Source organism: Gavia stellata, chromosome 4 (genome assembly GCF_030936135.1).
Source record: "Gavia stellata isolate bGavSte3 chromosome 4, bGavSte3.hap2, whole genome shotgun sequence".
Classification (NCBI taxonomy): domain Eukaryota; kingdom Metazoa; phylum Chordata; class Aves; order Gaviiformes; family Gaviidae; genus Gavia; species Gavia stellata.
Genome location: NC_082597.1, coordinates 26463588 through 26483875, shown reverse-complemented (window position 1 = coordinate 26483875; position 20288 = coordinate 26463588). Strand labels below are relative to the sequence as shown.

At 40.1% G+C, this 20288-nt stretch overlaps 1 protein-coding gene across 2 annotated transcripts in view; it reads left to right on the top strand.

The window, feature by feature from the left end:
• Positions 1-14576: 14576 nt before the first annotated feature.
• CPED1 (cadherin like and PC-esterase domain containing 1) overlaps positions 14577-20288 on the top strand; it is a 160054-nt gene continuing 154342 nt past the window's right edge. For both annotated transcript variants that reach the window (XM_059816930.1, XM_059816929.1), the window contains exon 1: positions 14577-14828. In XM_059816930.1, the coding sequence (XP_059672913.1) occupies positions 14577-14828 (252 nt within the window). The remainder of the gene's footprint in view (positions 14829-20288) is intronic.

Genomic DNA, 20288 nt, shown 5'->3' with positions numbered 1-20288 from the left:
AATGAAGATTTTACTTTAGCACTGGGTTGCTCTTTAGCCTCTCAGGCTGGAAGATCATGACCATGGTAGCTTTCCAAACAAATGCAGAGGGGGAGAAGAGAGGGAGAGAAGCAGTGTTTCAATGTATGATTATGCAAATAATGTCAAGGAAATAAAGAGTTAGGCTCATTAGTAATAGGAGCACGTGCAGAAAATGCAGGCTTTTATCTAAATGAAAATGAAAACAGTCTTCTGTCACAACATTTATTTAAAAATGAAAAAAGTAGGCATTTTAAATTCATAAACTGGGTAAAAGTAGATGTGTAAGAAGGAAAATGGGATTATGGATGATAAACAGACTTTGGTAAAAGAATAGAAGAGAAATTGGTGAAAATAAACAGCAAAGAGCAGTATAACTAAGGTTCCATTAAAACTGGGAATTGAACCCCCTGTGTATGCATTTCTGTGGAAATCTCAGTCTAAAAAAACACTTGAGGACTAGAATATCTGGTTTTAAGTGAGGCTATTGAGACCATAGAGATAACAATGTATTTGTTCTGTTGGAAACTGGTGCCATGCTATGAATTGAAGTTAAATAACCAACAGGTAATCTAGACTCCCCTTAGACTGAATGTTTAAGTCTCTAGGGCTAAGAAGAAGACCATACACAGCCAAATCCCTCACTCTGGTGGTAACCATACCTAAGATGGTGCAGAGACTGCAAATGCAAATAAAAATTCCCATTTTTAGTGTGAGCATTGGTTTGCTGTTTCGTTGGACAATAGAGATTATTTTTTCATCAAGGACCTACTCGGAGAATGCACAAGATGATGAAAAAACTTACCTTTGTCCTCATTAGTACATTAGTATTTTGTGTCTAATTTAAGAAAGTAGAAATGGACAAATGTGAAAACTGTGGAAAAAACTGCAACACAGGAAGTCAAAGATATGGAACAATAAAAACCTGTACGTGCTTTTGTTTTGTTTTCTTCTAAACAGGAAGCCTGTGAAAGAAGCTTAAGGCTCAGCAGGTGATTATGGTGCAAAAGCAGCGAGTAGTGCGAGTAGTTACGTATTGGCAGAGTCATTGCCTCACCATCACTAGAGTTCTTGGAAGCTTCAGGCTGATGTGGTCTACATAAAGGCATTTAGACAGAGTCTCTCATTAAAGTTTCTTTAAAAAACAGTGATGAGCTGGTTGTCGAGTGGACATCCCTTAATGTTACATGGGTATTTGCAAAATAGAAAAATAAAGAGTAAAGGAGTAAATTAGCAATATTCCCAACACGGAGAGGCTGCTGAAGGAAACCAGCAGGACAGCTGCTCAGCAGGTATGTAACAGATCAGTTAAAGCAGGGTAAAGAGTAATACAATGTTTTCACGTACATTGGGTTCTCAAAAATTACAGAAATGGAAAGCGTTAAAAGTAGCAGAACAATCTCATGATACTGAGTGTCTGATAAAAGGGAAGATGTAATTCAACATTGGCTAAAATAATGTATATATAAAATAATATATAAAATAATACTTATTTCTCAATTCACCTGCAGCTGGGGCCTCTGAAGTAGCTATTGCTGTGTAGAAAAGTGATTTTGGAGTTATCTAGGTAATTCTATGGAAACGTCAGCTCATTGCTCAGCAGTGGTTCAGACAAGTGCTAAGAATGACTCAGTAGGAGATGAAGAGTACAACAGAAAACAGTTTTACAGTGTAAATCGATGGTGCAGTAAGGTCTTAACATAGTGTAAAATTCTGGTCCTCTCTGCTGCAAAAACGTAGCAAAACTAGGACAGGCTCAACCTGAAGGATCAAAGTAGTCAAAGCTGTGTAATGACAACACATCTGAGAAGCAGCTGAATTGTCTGGGACTCTTCTGACTGGGAAAGGATGGCAGCTCAGTAAGGATGTAACAGGGATCCGTAAATTCAGGAGTGCTGTGGAAAAGGTGTGTTTTTTGATAGAAGAAGTAGTAGGGAGGTAGCCAGTCCAAAATGAAAAAAAAGCAGCATTTTTTCACACGTGGCATGCTTAAATGGTAAAACTGGCCGTATAGCTTACATGGGTGTAAAAAGTGACTGAGACATTAAAGGAAGCAAAGCCCAGGGAGGCATAAAATGCAGAAGAAACACATCTGGATCAAAAACTCACTAAAGACTGATCACTAGAAATTAAGAGCATTTGTAACCAGGGAAGTGTTCCTGGATGCCTGTGACAGTCCTGCAAACCTCTGGTGTACACACAGCACTGAACGCTGTTTGATACAAGATACGAGGGTTAGGTGACCCTTCGGCACTACGCAGTGCAGCTGGTTTTAGTTTTATCTCAATGCTCCAGCATTTGGGTGAATTTTTAGGATGAGGAGGTATGTGTAGTACCACAAACTGAGAAGCAATGTGCTAAGCACTGTATCAGTGCAACAAGTGGTCTTTGTCTTGTAAACTGTGTTGCCTGTTTGCATTGTGAGGAAGTAACATTTTTTCTCAGCTGTAGGTTTTATTTATTTTAGGTCTGAAATGAAAAAGAAAGAGGAAATACATTTATGCTTCCTGCTCTGAAAATCCTGCTAGGTTGTCTCTCTGAAGAGCACAGAATAATTTGCATTCTTGTCTTCTTTACTGAACTTTGCAAAATGTTCAACCACACACAGTAATGATGAGAAATTCTGAGGTTTGTTTTCCCCTTTCTGTTCCCCCTCGCCAGGGAGGTACTTTCCACTGCGAGCTGGCTATTCTTGGCAAGTTTTTTCATCTCCCACCTCATCCTGCTGGAACGTCTGGACCGTGCACTTTTCTTGTTCAACAGATGTGACAGGTGACAGAAGGAGGACCCAGGTGGCCTTCACCTCGACAGCAGAGGGTTCAGTTTTCCACTTACACTGAAAATCTCTGAGCAGCAGAATTGCAAGAGGGATAAGGGTCTGGCTTTTTACACTCTCTTAGGGATATACATGAATAACTCAAGTTAGGCCACACAGTATGAACACTGTCTCTGCAGGTTTGTTACTCTTCCCAGGACTGCCTAAAATGCTCTGAGAATAATGTAACCAAAACAAGAAAAATGACGCACTTCAGTATATCTATACCAAGTTACAGTAATATTCCTCTAGCACTTTCAAATACATATCTTGCTTTTATACTCATATGATATTCTATAAAGACAAGCAGCAGCTTTTTCTTCAAGATATATCTTCTATTTAGGAGCTATTTGAGCATGCAAAAGTTGTCAACCAATTGCATGGTTACTTACAGACCTGTGCTTGCATACATCATGACTTATATTTTAGAAAAAACAATAGTTTCTTACATTAGTTCATAAAAGATTTAAAGTCTTAGAAAAAGTCAAGAAAAAACAATGTTAGGATCCACAGCTGTTCTAACATTTTTAAAGCCCTAATACTTATTTGTACCTTGTACCTTATGTTATGAAAACTTCTGAGTGTTGTGACTGCTCTGTTCCTTTCTAAATATTTATTCAACAATGCCATGTACATTGAAACTAATCTGTATGCCCACATTTATGAAACTGGCTACTGCCAATTAAGAAAAGTTTTACTGACGTTTAAGAGTACAATGAGGGGATTTTTAAACTAAATAAAGTAGATGCAGTTGTTTGTCTACAATTTGCATATTTTTCATAAAAATAAAAAAAATAGGGAATCCTAAGTGTACTTTTGTTGCTGAACATAGATTTATTTATTAGGTTGACAGTTAATGCGGTTTTCCTAATTAGGGTTATATTAAGCCTTTCTTTATAGAAGAATAAGTAATAGTTATACTGTATTTGCACACATGAGAATTGGTGAAACAGAAATAGGGGAGCAATGTGAAGATAATTTTATATTGTTCCCACCTGCGAAATTGTTGCCCGATAGCTTCAAAGCAAGTTTTACTATTTCTTTTCAGGAAACAACATGTGGGATAGATGTTTGTGGATACACTTTGCAAGCATGCGTGTAGTTAAGTGCTGGAACACGTCACTCAGGGAAGTGCTATGGAATTAGGGAATCCTTTCTTCTCAGAAGTATAAGAATATTTTTCCCTGTCTTGATAAAGGAAATGGGTTTTACAGCTCTGTTTTCTTTTATTTTGGTGAGAGTAAAATTATGTTGTTTCTGTCTGGAGGTAAAAATAAGTGCTCATCATATTTAAAAATTGTTTTAATAAATGTTCAATTATGTGGTTTGCTTGTAAAGGTGACAAGTTGGAGTGTTACTGCTGTGATGAATTCATCTGGATATAGTATTCTTCACTTAAATTATTTAAAAATGTGTTTCATTTCTCTGTTGTGTTATGTGGGGCTAAATTAATCTCAGACTTTTAAAGAAAGCACATTCTATAGATGGATGGATTAGTCAACAGTTGAACTAACTCACAATAAAAATGTGTGTTCCTTTGCCAGGTCTGGAAAATGAAATGGTTCTACAGACAGTAGTGTTGACCAACCCCTTAGTTTAGTTTAGCAAGGCATACCATAAGTTTCCCAGAGATCTTCCTGATAGTCTAATACACTTGGAACAGTTAAGGAACTGAGCAATAAACGTAAGTTAAGATAGGAGTTATTTTAAAATTACCCCCAAAAGTTAAAATTTTGTGTTAATCATTTTAATCCAGAGTAGAAATTTTCTTAGGCACTGACTTAAAGCATGCTTTTGCCCACAGAAGTGCTGATTTCAGAAGTGATGATTACCTTTGAGAGAGTCACTTACATCAGAACTGTTTTGCCCACCTCTTCTGTAACATTGGTGATTGCTCTTGTAAGACATAAATACAATCTAAAATATGCATAGGGGAAACATCTCAGTGAAGTTTTAGCCCAGGACAGGAAAACTAAAGATGATTCTCAAAAACCAAAAAGAAAGAAAAATCCAACTGCAAGGTGTTTTCATTAGTATCCCATTAATGGTCAAGATTTACCAACTCTAAAGTACTTTTCATTTTGAAAGTGCTTTCCAAACACTCAGCTACAGCTATTTACTTAAAGACTTCTGTTAAGAGGGTGAAAGGAATGTACTGTGAATGTCTCTTCATGGAGGCTGAGAAGACTTTTAATAGAAAAGATTCTAAGTTTTTCTTTTCCCTGTTGTTTAAATCTTAAGCAGTAATATTTAAACTCATGAAGGAAGAAATCATCTAAATATATTGTTCGTAATTACATCAGCACATTATAAAACTGTAATCTGATTTCATATTTGGCTAATGATGGCATCATTTTAAATCAACCTCAGATATTCGCTGTAATTCTCTTTCTAAAGTCTGTTTTAAAACGAGCAAATTAGCTATCAGCCTTATATACATTTTATTAATTTTCTGTGTTGGCACTACCTGGTTTTAGATTGTTTTTCAAAGCAAATAGTGTCTTCAGTATGCTTTAGTTTTAAAAGTGCATTGAAACATAGCTACATGGAAATAGTGACTGATTTAAAAATTTTGATAAGAGCTTATTCAGCTACTTCATACTGTATTTCAGAGGGATTCTGATTTGATTATATTTTGGTTATATTTTAATTTTTACAAAACCAAATCCTAAGAACATCTACATCTGCATCTAGTCATAGAACATACCTCCGTAATTAACAAATGTAACAGAACAACCCACAAAAGAGACAACCCCCAACAACCCAGTGATCAGTCAATGAATAAAAATGCTTTTATTCACTTTTCAGCCCCTCTGGACAACTCAAATTAGGTGTGAAGTGTATAAAATTACAGCAAAACATTTTAGATCTCTCCCACCTGAGAAATACCTTTCTTAAACCTTGCTTTTTCAACAGCCCCTTGCCTGGAATGCTAGTTTTACACATAATCCATTTAATCAAAATGGTTAAGATCACCCCCAGACAGCATGATGTTCAGCTCCCTCCCAGCCGTATCACAGCGGTTCAGCATGACGTCCCTCCCACAGTTTCACCGTTCAAGCCGCTTCCTCCCAGCCCAGTGCAATAGCTGCCAGGCGTGTTTTGAGCAAGCTCTGCAGTCCAACAGGCCAGATCTGAGAGGCAGGGTAGTGACTCTGTGTGGGGCACGACACAAAGAACTCATCAGTCCTCATGCCAGCTGCAACGGGGACTTTCTGTGTGGCCCCCTTCACTATATTTATTCCAGCCACCTTGCTTTTGTTAGCTGTAAAAATGGCTAAACTTAATTTTCAGCTTTACTTCTAGAAATACCATGTGGACTAGGTTGTCAAAAGTCAGTGCTTAAAAGATGTAATGTTCTTAAGGCTATTTCTAAAGTAACTTCTGTGCCACAGTGGTTGCTTTTATCTTGTTCTGCTGTAATCATGCTGCGGCAGCTGGACTCATGAGAGATACCGTATAGTTATAATCAGATCGATAAGTTCAGAAGTATACCGTTATCTTTTTCTGCTTGTTCGTAAGAGCAACAAAATAGCGTGTCTTGCATCTCCACATATTCTATCTGCTTGTACAATAATTTCTCATATATGTGCTCAGTATGTGAAGTGCCCCAGGTGACACATTTCTGTAGTGGCTTAATGTATATTCTGGCAGCACCGTGAGAATGCAAGAACCTGGAATAAACTGTTATATACTCTAGTGTATATAATAATGGCTGCTCTTGATGGGGCTGGTTAAATGTATGGTTGCTTTGAGAGGCACAGGTGAGCATTTAGTCTACACTTCTGTGTGATGTGGTTGTCTTGAAACTCTCCTTGCTAACAGAGGAGCTCTGTTAAACAAATACCCATCAGATACTGGAAAAAATCAAGTTCTTGTTCCCTTGTGCCTAAAACACCCACATGTATGAACTAACCCACTGAAGTCAGTGGAGGCCATGATGTGGTTTAAGTTGTACGTTTGCATGGGTATTTACTGTACTGGGGCTAAGCAAAATTTAATGACCAAAATGTCTGAAATGATTGGCACCTGGAAAGCCTGGTCCAAAATGATAGAGCTTGTTTGCCAGTTGTGACAGGCACACCATCTCCAGCAGTACAGACTAAATCATCTACAGGACAACACACAGACAGCTGTAGGTACTTCAGAGCACTGCACCCCTGTTTTATATGTGTACAATAGAGGTGACAATATTTTCTTGTTTGTAGGAGACTTCCATTTGCTTCTCTGATGCCAAAGAGCATCAGGGGACTGCTGAACCTGGGAAACACTGAGATAGTCTTTCAAAAGTCTGTGAGTGGTCTCAGCAAAGCAACTACTCTGCTAAAGAAAGAGAGGATGTTCCTGATCATATAAGCAGTGAAGAGGAAGAAAGGCAACCAAAGGTAATGGGATAGAAGAAAATAGGGTTTAAGGAATTTAGGGGGTGATCTGGAAGATGAGTGTTTATGGAATGTGGATTCTAGTTGTACTTTTCTCTTTCAGCTTCTAAAAGTTGGTTTATTTGAAACAGAGCTTGCTTCTGAACTTGAGGGCGACTGTATAAAAAACTGGTGCTTAGGGATGACTGTCATTACTTTTCCGGTTACCTTGGCTTTTCTCATTTTTTGGACTGTTTTGGGTCCACTTGTAGTGTAGAACAGCAGATAAAAATAAATGCTCTACTAGTCTTGGCTACCTACATAATGAGGCCAGGCTAAAGAGAAAAGGGAACATGGCAATGAAATAATTTAGTTTACACAAAAGAAGAGGAAAGACTTTGTGACAGGACCTGGAGGACTATGACATTTCAATTCTCTATTTGGGGTTTATTGGAACAGAAACTAGAAAAATTAACTTAAAAACCCAAAATTCAAAAAACTAGAGAAAATGCAGAATGCTAAACATTAGAAATAAAAGGGTTTGTAAATGCTTCTTTTCCCCCTACTAAATGCCCTTACGGGCCAGGCCTTTTCTTCACATTTGTCACTCTCATTCCAGCAATTCCGTGACTGGCTTGCAAGCTTCACACATTCCCACTGTATAGGAAGCTATTCATGTCGTACTGCCACCCTGGAGGCCTGGCTGAATGATCGCTCCTTCCTCTTTCCAGTATCCTCAAAACCGGTATGCTTGCCAAAGGTTGTCTCTCTCCACCCTGTCTCCTTCTCGTGCAAGCTTTTCTGACCTGATGCTGGGGGTGAAGGGGAAGGGCCTGGCATGGGGAGGGTGTCCCAGTACATGGAACAGTTAGAGAGCAATATGGGCACCCTCCTTTGCAAAGATCATTTGAGCAGGCATGGAGTGGCTAGGACAGAGTCAACGACACTGCTGTTCTCGATTTCTTCTGACTTCCATTGGTCATTTCAATACGCTTTCACCTGAATATAAGCAGCTAGGAAGAAATGCAAGGAAAATACACCTACGCAGCACATAAAGTGCATTCAGAGCCCTTCGGCAGGTACAAGGCAGTGAACAGCTCTGCTTGCAGAAGTACATAAGAAAGTAGAAAAGTATTTGTGCAAACACCTTTCATGTAATAAGCCCAGAGAACGTAACTGGAAGAAGGACAATAAGAAGGATCTAGATCACCTAAAAGAAGAGATTATTCACTGTGTTAAAAGGAGAGAATGATTTTGAGAGAAGACAGAGTTGTCATTAGAAAAAGTTTGTAGGAAGACCTGAGAATGGAACTTAAAATGTTCTCACCTGAGGTGTGAAGAAGAGGGGGACAAGCAAGATGCCAGAGAAGAGACATGGACCATGACAAAATCAAATATTTACTTAAAATAAAAAGAAACACAAATGCTGTCAGAGGTCATGAGATATTTCACTTTGTTCCTGTTCTGCATACCCAAAGATGAATGTCCATGTTCTTGCAGCCTATCTGGGCATTTTTTGATTATCACTGATTCTTATTCAGCTTTCAGCAGTAACCAATGAGTCTGAGCAATCAAACTGGCTACAAAATCCATAAATCTCTGTGTAATCTCAGAATAACTGCTTCACGGGGACTATGTCAAGAGTCTGTAGACAGGAAGAAGCAAAGATTTACTGTTCTATTTCCTCCTCCCGATATGCAAATTTGCCTTTTAAGCAGGAACCAGTATCTTCATAAGACTTTGGTCTTCAATTGCTTTCCCTTACCCTCATGTCAAGCACCTTTCTGTATTGTTAACATACATAAATAAATAGATACCTGTGTTTCATTGTCACCCTTCTGCCAAAAGATAGTAGTGAAGAGCATGGCTGAGATACAAAGAGATGCCTCTGGACAAATAAACCAGTTGGCCCAGATCCTACCTAAAACTTCGGGGCAGCTGGGGTAGGTTCAGTAGTCTGCTGAGCTGAGTATCAAGCTTTGCCACTGCCTAAACATCCTGTTCCGTTCCTCTGTTTACATCCTCTCTCACTCGTGTTCTCCTGCTGTTTAACTTGTACCAGCACTAGGGCCCTTTGGACCTCTCAGTCAATTCATCTGACTCACCTGGCAGAAAACCAACCCAGCTGCGCAGTTTTTTCTCATGAGAGGATCTAATGAGCACCACCACAAGACAGGAAGAGAGGAAGGGAAAGAGCAGGAGCAGAAGTAAGGAGAAGATGCAAAAGGTAGGGGAGAGGGGACCAAGAAAGACCTTCCCCTCTCCATTACTAGAAATGGGAATTACTAGACTGGCTGATCTGCCCATGGAACTGCAGACCTAACAGCATCTTTCCTGGGGCAAAACATTCAGCAATCACAGCTCTTAACACACTGATAAAATTTACAGACTAAGGATCTAAAATGGACTATATATTGACTATACATATATATGGACTGTAAATCCTATTATAAGAGAAGTAATCACACTGCTTGTGTAGTCCAGATCATTTATTGCCTCTTACATAAAGACAAAACATTAAATAAATCGAACAATAATGAGAAGCAAAACCAAAAGGGGACTCTCCCCTAAAACTCCTCCCATTAACATCAACTGTTTTGCTTTCCAAGGATTTACAGAATCTTCTCTGCTAGTCTGCCTTCACTGTAAGCCAAGATCAGAGAGCTGAGTCAATGCGGGATTAAGGTGTGAATCTTTGTTCTCTGGAGTGCTCTGTGGAACAAAATCACAATATCATTAAGGCTTACAGTGTTCTATGAATGGGAAAAGGGGAGAGACTCTGGGTTTTTACTATGCTGAGATTAATTTCAACCTCAGTAGTATCAAATCTTCCAATGTGCAGAGCAGTAGTGAAATGCATTTCTCCTGTTTTCTTCACTCTGTGCCAGTCTTCCCCATTCATTACTTATAATGGGACCACACACAGGATTGAAGATACTGCAAATCTAATTGCAATCTGGATTGAATTCAGGGTGAAGTAAAAATCCGTGGAGGGTGTGGCTGAGCAGGCTTTCTCCAGCACAGTTTAACTAGATTTTTCACTTGAATATTTTCAGTGCTATTAATGCCTATTGTTCATAAAGCTTTTATCCAATATTCGAAGTTAGTGAGAATTTATGGCCCTTGGCATAGTTTTTAGTATGCTAGAAAATAAAAAAAAACATTTACGAGTTGACCATAAACAATGAAAATTGCATATTGGTTTGCACTGTGAAGATGACAGACATGATTACAAGGACTTGACTTCATTTAGAAATGATCTGTTTTCATGGGAGCTCATTTTTCACTGAAATGGTTGCTAGGACGCTATACTTTGTAATTTGAAACTTGCTCTAGAAAGAGCAATTGTGAATAGGTTTTTAAACATATTTTCTTCTTGGCAGCCTCAATATAGTGAAATTATTGATGCAAAATGGTTTTTATTATACCAAGTCCTGATCTTACAAGCACTTATATCTGGAGTTAACTTTATTCAGAGTTGCAAAATGATTCATGTTAGATCTCTGAGTGAAGTTAAGCATGCATAAAATGGATCTATTCAGCTGGCCTTAAATTCCTGCTAACTTTCTGTGCCTAATATTTTCTTCTTAGTTGGCTCCTGGCAAATATCTGTCCAGGTCACTGCTTAGACCATGGAAATCATTCTTTAGTGGTCACTGGCTTTCACCACTGAACAAACACAGGGACTTGTGTAAAATGGAAGCTGTGTGAATATGGGCAGGATTGCTTAAAAACCCAGTGAGATGGGCGCACATTACATGCCTGCATGGCATATTGACTAAGTCCTTTCAAATCCTAGTCCCTCGCAGTTTTTAGCAAGTCTTGGGATTTCCTCTCACCTTTTCTGTGTCAGAAAACACTTAGGCTATTCCAGATGATGCAGATGGAATTCTGATTGCAAGCACTGGAGATCACGCTCGACAGACATGGCTGGTTGGTTCTGGGAGAAGCCATCCCTGCAGGACCTTGCCTCACACAGAGCAGGCCAGCAGCTGGCTGCTGTAGGGAGCATCCAGGAAAGCAGCCCTGAGTGAGTGGAAGTAGTAGGGAGAGGTAAGCAAGCTAGAGAGCCCTTAATCCATGCAATGGGAGCAGCCATGGGAAGGAACAGGTCTGGGAATCCCCAATAGGAAATGAATACTAGATTTGTTTTGTATGTCAGAAAGAGATTTGCAGCTTTCTCCTAAGATTTCTGCAGTATTTACATATACCTGCAAGTTAGCTGGATATTTCCGATCTTACAGATAATTGTGTTCTGCGGTTATTTGGATATTATGCACTGAAGACACATGAGTTTGGGACCCAGGACGCCTGACACTTTATCCACTTACGTCCTTTTTGTAAGGGACTGGTTAATGCCAGGGGAATTAGTCCCCATTTGCAATAGTCCTGGCTTAATTTCTGAAGTCTCAGAATGTGACCAGATAAGTCAGTAGACATGTAAGCCCAGAGATGTGGTGGAATCCTGATTCAAAAGATGACAGGAATCATGTTCACTGCACTCTAGCTGTGATTGAGAAAAGTATTTACAGCTTAAGAAATGTGCATTACATGCTATTGTCATGAAAAGAAACCACAAAACACAGGGAAAAAGCCAGCTCACGCCTTGGAACATCTGGAAAAAGCAAATGAACAGAAGGCTGATTCCCAGGAGTATACAGGAGGGAGTGGTCTGCCTGCCCTCTGCAGATATCCCTTCATCTCTGTTTTTGCAGTATCCGTCTTGGTACAGTAAATGAATAAATGTTGTCAGCTTGTCCTGAAGACTTGGGGCCCATGACTGATCTTGCGGGCTGCAGGAAGGATGAATTGACTCTGAGACATTGGGGAAAATGTGAGCATAAAGACCCCACTTATGAGCTTGAAAGGGGAAAATGATGTTGGGCTGGAGGGAGAGGATGGTTACTTGCTGTGCTGAAAGGTAACTGAGGGAGCAGGGGCTGAGGACAGAAAGGATTACTTTGTTCTAGTGTGGGACTGTAGCAAGGGGGTATGACCTCCACATCATGAAGCAGCCATTAATCCAAATCTTTATAAACTGGTTTTAATCAAGTCTTCTAGCAATAGCACTTAAAGCTCTGACTAAAATCCCCTCACTAAGAATTTGGGAGAAGTTGACAACCATGCCACCCACACAGCTGGTGGTTGTGGGCCCAGAAATCAGGGCATTTCAAAAACCACAGGACAATCTCTTAAAACAATAAAGCAACTCTACTATGCGCTCCTCCTCTGCTGATGGGTTACTGTCAGGCTCCCAGGCTGGCCGTAGTGTCTCTGCAATCCTCCTTTGAATGTACCAGGTCCCTAGGTACCCCTCTGCATTGTATGGCATAGACCTACCCCGAAGCCAGCTGCAGGCAACCCATGGTTTTCCAACGTCTGCTAGCCAGATTTGTTGGCTTGCCAGAGGCTTTGCAGCACAGACTGGCTGGAGCAGGGCCCAAGGATGTAAGCTGCTGTGCTGGGAAGGCGGGAGCACAAGCAACATGTCTTCCAGAGAGCAGAGTTGGGAGTTTCTGTGTGGATGGCAAGCATCTACCATGGGAGGGTACAGGAAAGTTTTGTGCTCCTTTCCTGCTCAGGATAACCCAGGAGTCTAATTTAGACAACTACAGCCCCAGACAGAAAACTAAAATGCAGTGCATGTGATAGCTGAGATTGTGCACAAGGTGTTGAATCACTTCTATGGCATTTTTCTGTATGTGCAATTTGACAGTTTTAGTATGGAAAAAAAAAAAGGATTTGAAAGCTGAATAAAGACCAACACTTCAAACAAATATATACTCTACTCTTCATTGCTGTATATAGGCCTCTAACTTGCTAATGCTGCTGCTGCTGTTGAATTGTGTAGATTGGCTCAATGTTATAACAATGCTCATTTCTTACATAAGAGGCAGTGTAGGGAGAACTTTTCAAAAATAACTAAGGATGGAGGATAAAATAGATGACTTGTATACAGATATTTTTAGCTAAAAGAACTTGATTATATGAGAAGTTTAGGTATATAAAGATAACAGAGTTCCTCAACTGTTCCCATCTGTCTCGTCCCTGTCCTGTGTCAGCAGGGGGAAGTAGCAGCTAAGACCTTCTGTGGCTTAGATACTAAGTGCTTCCATTGGAGTATTTTTGTCCGCCCTCCTTTCTTTCCCTCTTTGACATCAGTAAGAAGTTTTATTTATACACTGCTATGAGATATTATATCTACTACGGAAAATTACTGACAACTGCTTTGTCAGTGACGCTTATATCCAAGTAAATCTGCTTCCTTTTACAACATTTTTGTTAATCTGGGTTAAAATATTGCAGGTGCTGCTCAGATTTCTACTGCCTGCAAGATATTAACATTGTTTCAATTAGACTGATTGCTATAACAGCAGTTTTCTAAAAATTGCAGTGATGGTGGCTTCGAGGCATGCAGTGTGAGCAAGGACACCTCTTGTTCCCCATCCAGATCTCAGGCTGCGTCTCCAAACCCCGTGCCTGCTCAGAGCAGAGCTAGTTTAGCCCCACCCTCTGAGCAGTCCAGCCTTTATTTATATGAAATCTGTGGTCCAACTGGCTTCAGATGGCGTGTGTATGTGCGTGTGCCTGCCTTCTGAGTGTGTGAGACGAGCTGGGATCATGAGCCAGGGTTGTTCCAAGTGGTTTTAATCAGCAGCCCATTAGAGGAGAACGGAAAACTTCTAACAGGATAAGAACCGAGTAAGTAAACCTAACTTTGAACTCGCAATCTGGACAAAACAAATGCAAACTAAAATCTACATAGTCTGTCAGTTTTCAGATAAATGATCACTTTTAGAGAGAAAGCTGTGCATGCTGACAGGAAGGAGGCAATTTAAAAGGACTGGAATGAAGGAAACTGTAAAAACAAAGTGGGAATTGAGAACGCAAGAGAAAAAAACAGCAAATGATTGTTCACGAAGTTGGTACACTCTCTTACTCTGTTCAGCTGTGGACAGGACATTTTAAGCTTTAACCTCTTGCTTTCTTGGATACTATTGTCTGGCTGAGTAGTTCCTTCTGCAAAGGGGTGAAGATTTCTGCTCCTCACCTGTCTGCCGGCAGGTCTGCTCTCCCGAGAGCGCGGTGTGGATGAGCTCACTACGGCTCCTTGCAGAACGCCCCATGGCACACTGCTCACTTGTTGTTTTTCCACAGGTTGTTCCCGTACCCCCATGGGAGGGTACTTCCCATGCCTCTGCTCCTCTGGAACCCGTGACTTCTTGCCAGGAACCAGGAAAGCACTCAGCAGCAGAAATGGGGAAAACTCTCGCTAGTTTTGGGTAAAGCGTGCCTTTGACTTTTTTTATCCCGGCAAGACGTGGCTACTTGGACTGCATCTGCAATGTGGCAAAGGGTGAAGTGAGGACGGCAAAGAGGCCATGGTTTGTGGGCAAGTCCTCAGGTGCCGCAGGCTTTGTCGCCCTCGTCCCTTCCTTCTGGCCTTAGTGGTGGCCATCTGTCTGTTCTGCCAGACCCTGACTCCTCTCATGACCAGCAGCATTCTTTCAGCAGTCGTTAAGGGGATTGCACCCGACAAACTAACTAAAACACAGCAAGGAAGATACAAGGAGGTCTCCCCAAGCAACACTCACTGCTTCCTCCCTGGCAGTAATTCACAGGCAGTGAAAAAGGTAAGTCAGCTGGAGCAGAGTGCTGAGCAATAATTAGCAAAGCGAGTGTGGCAGGATCATCTGAGTCCAGCTAAAATTAGCCTAAGCTTGGAAGTCTGAGATCTGTATACAAACAAATGGGTGATCTAATGACAGCGGCATATGCACAAGCACATCTCCATTACCAGCTCGTCAGTGTGGTGTTATTAACACAGGAATCCTGAAATCTTTGACGGCAACATGGCATTGCTCTGTGACTCCAGGGAGATTTCAGTTTGCTGCACAGACCGTATTTTATTTTGGCTTTAGGATTTGGTTCAGAGGCTTTACAGTACAGGCACGTAAATCAGGAGCCAGTGGGGTTTCATGAAAGTCACTGAGGCTGTTAATTAGCATCAGGACTGCAGCTGCCCTGTGTTAAAGTTATCTGCTGGTCAGTTTTGAACTTCACTGTGATTCTGCTGAAAAAATGAACTTAACTGCATTTGAGAAATAAAAAAATGCTTTTCACATTTTCAAATCACACTATTTACTTTGGAACCTTTGTCCTACAAATTTTACTTTGTCCTTAGGTTACCTGACCTCATGTTTATTTTGTATGGGGTTCCTAGAATGGGTGTTAAAACCTAACAAATGCAGACACTGTTATTTTAGTTGGAAAATGTGGTTTGTTAAATGGTCCAGACTGAGGTAGTTATTTTTACTCTGGAATTTGTGATCAGCACTAGCACAAATGTTTCAGGTTTTCTTCAATCCTACAGAGGGCTGCTAATAGCGCAGCAGATATCTCACTGTGAAATTATCATTATGCTGGCATCTCATATACAACTGTATCAGGACTATAAACACTAATCTGTGACTTCACAGATTGTGGACAGCATCCACATAAAGCAGCTCAAATTTAAAAAAAAAATTTAGAAGGCTGCTTCTTTGATCAGACAGGATTCACAGTCTGAAAGGTCAGCAATATTGATTTTAGGAGAGCAGTCATAAAGTGCATCTTCTGCAACAATCAAAAACAGATCTGTGAAATAACTTGGGCATGAACTCTTTAACCTTAAGTCTTAAAAAATGGATTTTTTTTCTTGTGAAGGTCAGAGAGATTTATCTTATGAGTTGCAGAAATCTACTCCATGCTGCATTTGTTATAATTTTATATTTTTATGACCTTTTAGTACACTAGGCACCCAGATTTGGATCTGTTCAACAATGTGACATGAAGAATTACAATTTAAAGGGAAATAAGCACAGCTGACAGATGCGGGTCGCATTGTGTTACAGCTTTTGACACTTGCAGTCAATTTATTTTTACTCATTGCTATTGTAATGGCAAAGAACATTTCATATCTTACTTTGGGCTACCTAAAGTCTGTAAGAACTGGTGAAATAATGGCAGTTTTGCTAGTATGCTGTTTGGCTGAAAATGCCTCTAATTTCTTCTTTCCGAGTTTGCCTGAGAAAAATGCAGATTGACATTGAACTCGGTGTGCTGGCTGTTTGAAACGAGAAGGAAGGTTATGTTTTTACAACATGCTGTACTTACTGCCCTCCAGCATAGATGGTTGGATGTGACTATCACACGCACATGCTGAACCTATAGTACAGATGTAAATGCATATGTTTACCCTTAAAGGTATATTTTCCAGGGCTGTGCTACTCTAACACATTCCTTTTCAAGTTCTGAAGACCACCCATAGCTGGCTCCCTATGCGTCTTGAAAGTTTCTTCTAGAGCATGATGAACAAAATGTCTTGCACATGTTGGGATGTTACTCTAAGTTGCTCTCTGTTTCCAGAGACTACTCTGATGGTTGTGTGGGCTGAATAATAATCTCAGGGAACAGAAAGGCAAAACATCTCCAAATATCTCTACCACTATGCTTTGAAAGTGTGTTCTTGAACTGTGTGGTTTTGCCCACTGCTTATTCAGATAGCTGAACTGTTATCTTGCTTGATTTTATTGGGTACCCAGTAACATCTAAGACAGATGTCATGGTTGAAACTCTATTCTATCTTATTTTACAGTCACATGCCCACCCACAGTAGTTAGTTTGGAAACAAGTTTTCATTAAAGCTCTGGTTTAAATCTTCTTCTATTAATCTGGAAAAATACTTCAAAATATAGTCCAAATTATTCACACTTTTAATTAACTAGTCACACATGTATTGTTATTCTATAAAAAGTCCAGCAAGCAAATATATTAAAAAAAATCTATTGTGCAGTTAAACAGTGACTTAAAGAAAACACTATGACATGTCTTACGAAATCGAAGTTCATGAATAAGTTTTAAGGAAAAGAAAACCCTGCTGGAGATAACATTCTTTAGTAACACCCAGTGTTTCTGGGTTGTGAGCTATAGCATCTGTCACACTGCAGAATCTCTTCTGTCTGGGTAGGGGCAGGTTTAATTCTCGCTTCCTTCAGGGAAACAATCGGTATTATGTTGAGCCTGCTGTGAGAATTTGGTTACGGTTGTTGTTGCACGAGCAAAATCCCCTTCCAAAGTCTGATAATTTCTCCATTCAGAGTATGCACAGCACTAAGTGCCTCAAAAAAAAAAAAAGCTGCCACCTTTTATGAGCCGTTGGGGGAAGTGGAGGGAGAGATCTGAGGAAAAGTGCAGCTTTGCCACTGCATCTCTGATCTCAAAATTCGCCTCATTTTGGAAAGTTCCAGACAAATGCGGAAAAATGATTCTGTGAAAAGCATGGGGCTGGAAATTGCCAGTTTGATCTGTAAATGTCTTTAACTACATCCAAGATGCCCTGGGATGGAGCCATTACTGTCAGGCACATAGCGCAAGCTGTCTTTTTTAAATTGCAAAGTGCAGATTCCACTCCTAGTCTGGAAAACCTGACAGAGCTCATAGTACTTCTCTCTCAGGTATCACACATTACAGGAGTTTTAAAAGCTGCTGGAGAGCTGGTCCTGTAGCCTTATTTTCACATGAGCAGAGGTCAACATTTTCTAGTATAAAATTAAATGTTAATATCTGTAGCATGAAAAATAGAAGGCTTATTTCTGAATCTCCAACATTAAAGGCATTAGAGGGAGATAACACATCCAGCAGCAGGCTGTCTTCAGGTTCAGCCAGGCACACTTACCTCCTGCATGATGAAATAGTTGTGAATATATATAGTAAGGAGAAGAGTTGGTGCTCTAGCATCAAAACTGAAATAGGTATCAACAAAAAAAGCCCATACAAGTCCTGTGTGTAGGTTTGCCTGGCATGGTATGGTGCCAGAAATACCTTTGGTACCAGCCAGATGTAAAATCGTTACACTCCTCTTAAGTAATTTAGCTCTGCTTCTCAGCCAGTTCTGAGAAGAGCTAATTAGCTAGTTATGCTGTGTTTCCACTCTCTGAATTAATTCAGTCAGAGCCAACTTAGGTGTCTTTTCACAGCAGTGCGTTTTGCCCAGGTAGACGTAGTACTTCTGCTCTTGGGAGGAAGCAATGAAACGGTATTGCTTATGTGGTAGGCACTGTTTTAGCATACTAGCTTTCTAACCATGGCCAATGCATAAAAACCATTAAATTTTTAAATTTTAAGATGGGTCTTGGAAGGAGATTATTTCATGGATATTCATGACAGCATTGCTTCACATCCCCTGGCCATTTAAGGCCAGCTGAGAAGAAGAAACCAAACAAGACATGCAGCCAATTATATGAGAATTTAATGAGTGGGTGAGGCTGGCATCTTAATAAATGAAATGTAGCAGGTATGGTGAAAAAAAGCTGCCTTCACTTTCAAGGCCCTCCACTTATGTTTGGTGTAAAAGGTGTATCTCCAAGAAGAGCTATAATGAGGTGAGCCAACAGGAAGAATGAGAAAAGGTGTTCTGTGGCTTCATTCTGAACAAGTAGGATAGGGTATCATTTACTGGGAGTGGACAGTATGAAAGATGCAAGATAATGACAGCTTGATGTGGCCACATCTCAGAGATACTATGTAGAAAAAGAAAAAAAAAAGAAAGAAAGAAAAAAAAAAAGAGAAACCTCATGTTTTCATCCTAACCAAGATCTAGAGGAAGATCCAGTTGAAAATCTTGCACAGGTTACAGGCCCAGGTACCTCTATTTGAAAATTGGGAGTGAAATTACTGAAAAGCTGAGAAATTGTTACTAGAACTTTAGAACTCTGGACATCCAGAGTGAATTATCCTCTCTTTACTTGAGTGCTCCACTCTATCTTGTCAGAGCCAGAAAGCAGGACTTCACAGTCAATGGAAATAACTGCCTCTAATGCAAAATTCGTCATGACTTACTGTAGACATTTAAAACAAATCTGATGAACTTCACCTTCTAAAGGCATATGTCTGGGTTCTTTTCTATTGATTTTTTGGGTGGAATATACTTGCTTCAGTCAGAATAAGCAGGAAAGGAAGGGGGTAGGTGAGGAGCATCATGGGAGAAGGCATGGGGAAAGGACACACTGGCTGGGGCAGATGTAGGAGGCAGAGCAGGGAACTATGGCTGCAAAGTAATAGTATCCTTAAAAGACACCGAAGAGATTGTGCACAGAGTAGGCTGGATTTGTGCTGGGGAAGAAAAAGGGAGATGTGAATGGAAATGGAACGAAAAGAAGGCAAAGCTAGTTGAAATGTAAATATGTGAAAAAAGGAGAAATGAAGCTGGATGATAGAATGAGAAGGGGTGACTTTTGCTATCATGCAGAAACTGAGTGTGGTGAGACCTCTGGATAGAAAAGATTACATTATGCATAATAAGGTTTGATGCATTTTTAAAGTAAGTTTAATCTTAAAAAGGTTATTTATTTTATAGAATACAGTAGGGGGATGAGAACTCTTTTCTCCTCACGAAAGAACAAAGAACTTTACTAGTATGAAACCTCTGTTAATAGAAGGCAATCGACAGATGGTATGGTGTCAGCAACTGGTTTCCTTGGAACATTCACATTGCACCCTACAAAAGCAGGATTTTTTTTTTCCCCTTTTCAATGTAAAATGCAAAAGGCACTGAGGAAACAGCTATTTTTTACTGCACAGATAGCTAGAGATATTTTGGCGATAAAGGACAAGGCTATTTTATTGTGGTAGCAGTCAGGAAGGAGGGGCAGGGTGGAGAGTCTTTGCAGGAAGGGAACTTTGAGAAGGCTGCATCAGCAGAAAATGGGAAATGGAGGCAGAGTCTCATGCATGTACTTCATTGGAGCCCTTTCCTCAAAAGTAGCTGTTTTGATAAGATGGTAGGATTGGCTCATCATCTGTTCGCAAGACAAGGCAGTTGGTACTGTGAACTACGTGCAATCATAAAGCAAAGGCATTTTGATAAAATACCTCTGTACTTCCAGCTCAGAGTGCTGGTGATGACTATGCAAATAACTCCAGTTTTGCTCTTCGATTTACAGAGTTGTCAGAAAGTAGCCATCAAAGTAGTGCCAATAATCTAGTTGCTTATTCTGTGTTTATTCAGCAAACAATTGGAAGCAGAATTACATTCCAACCATTTCATTCTACAA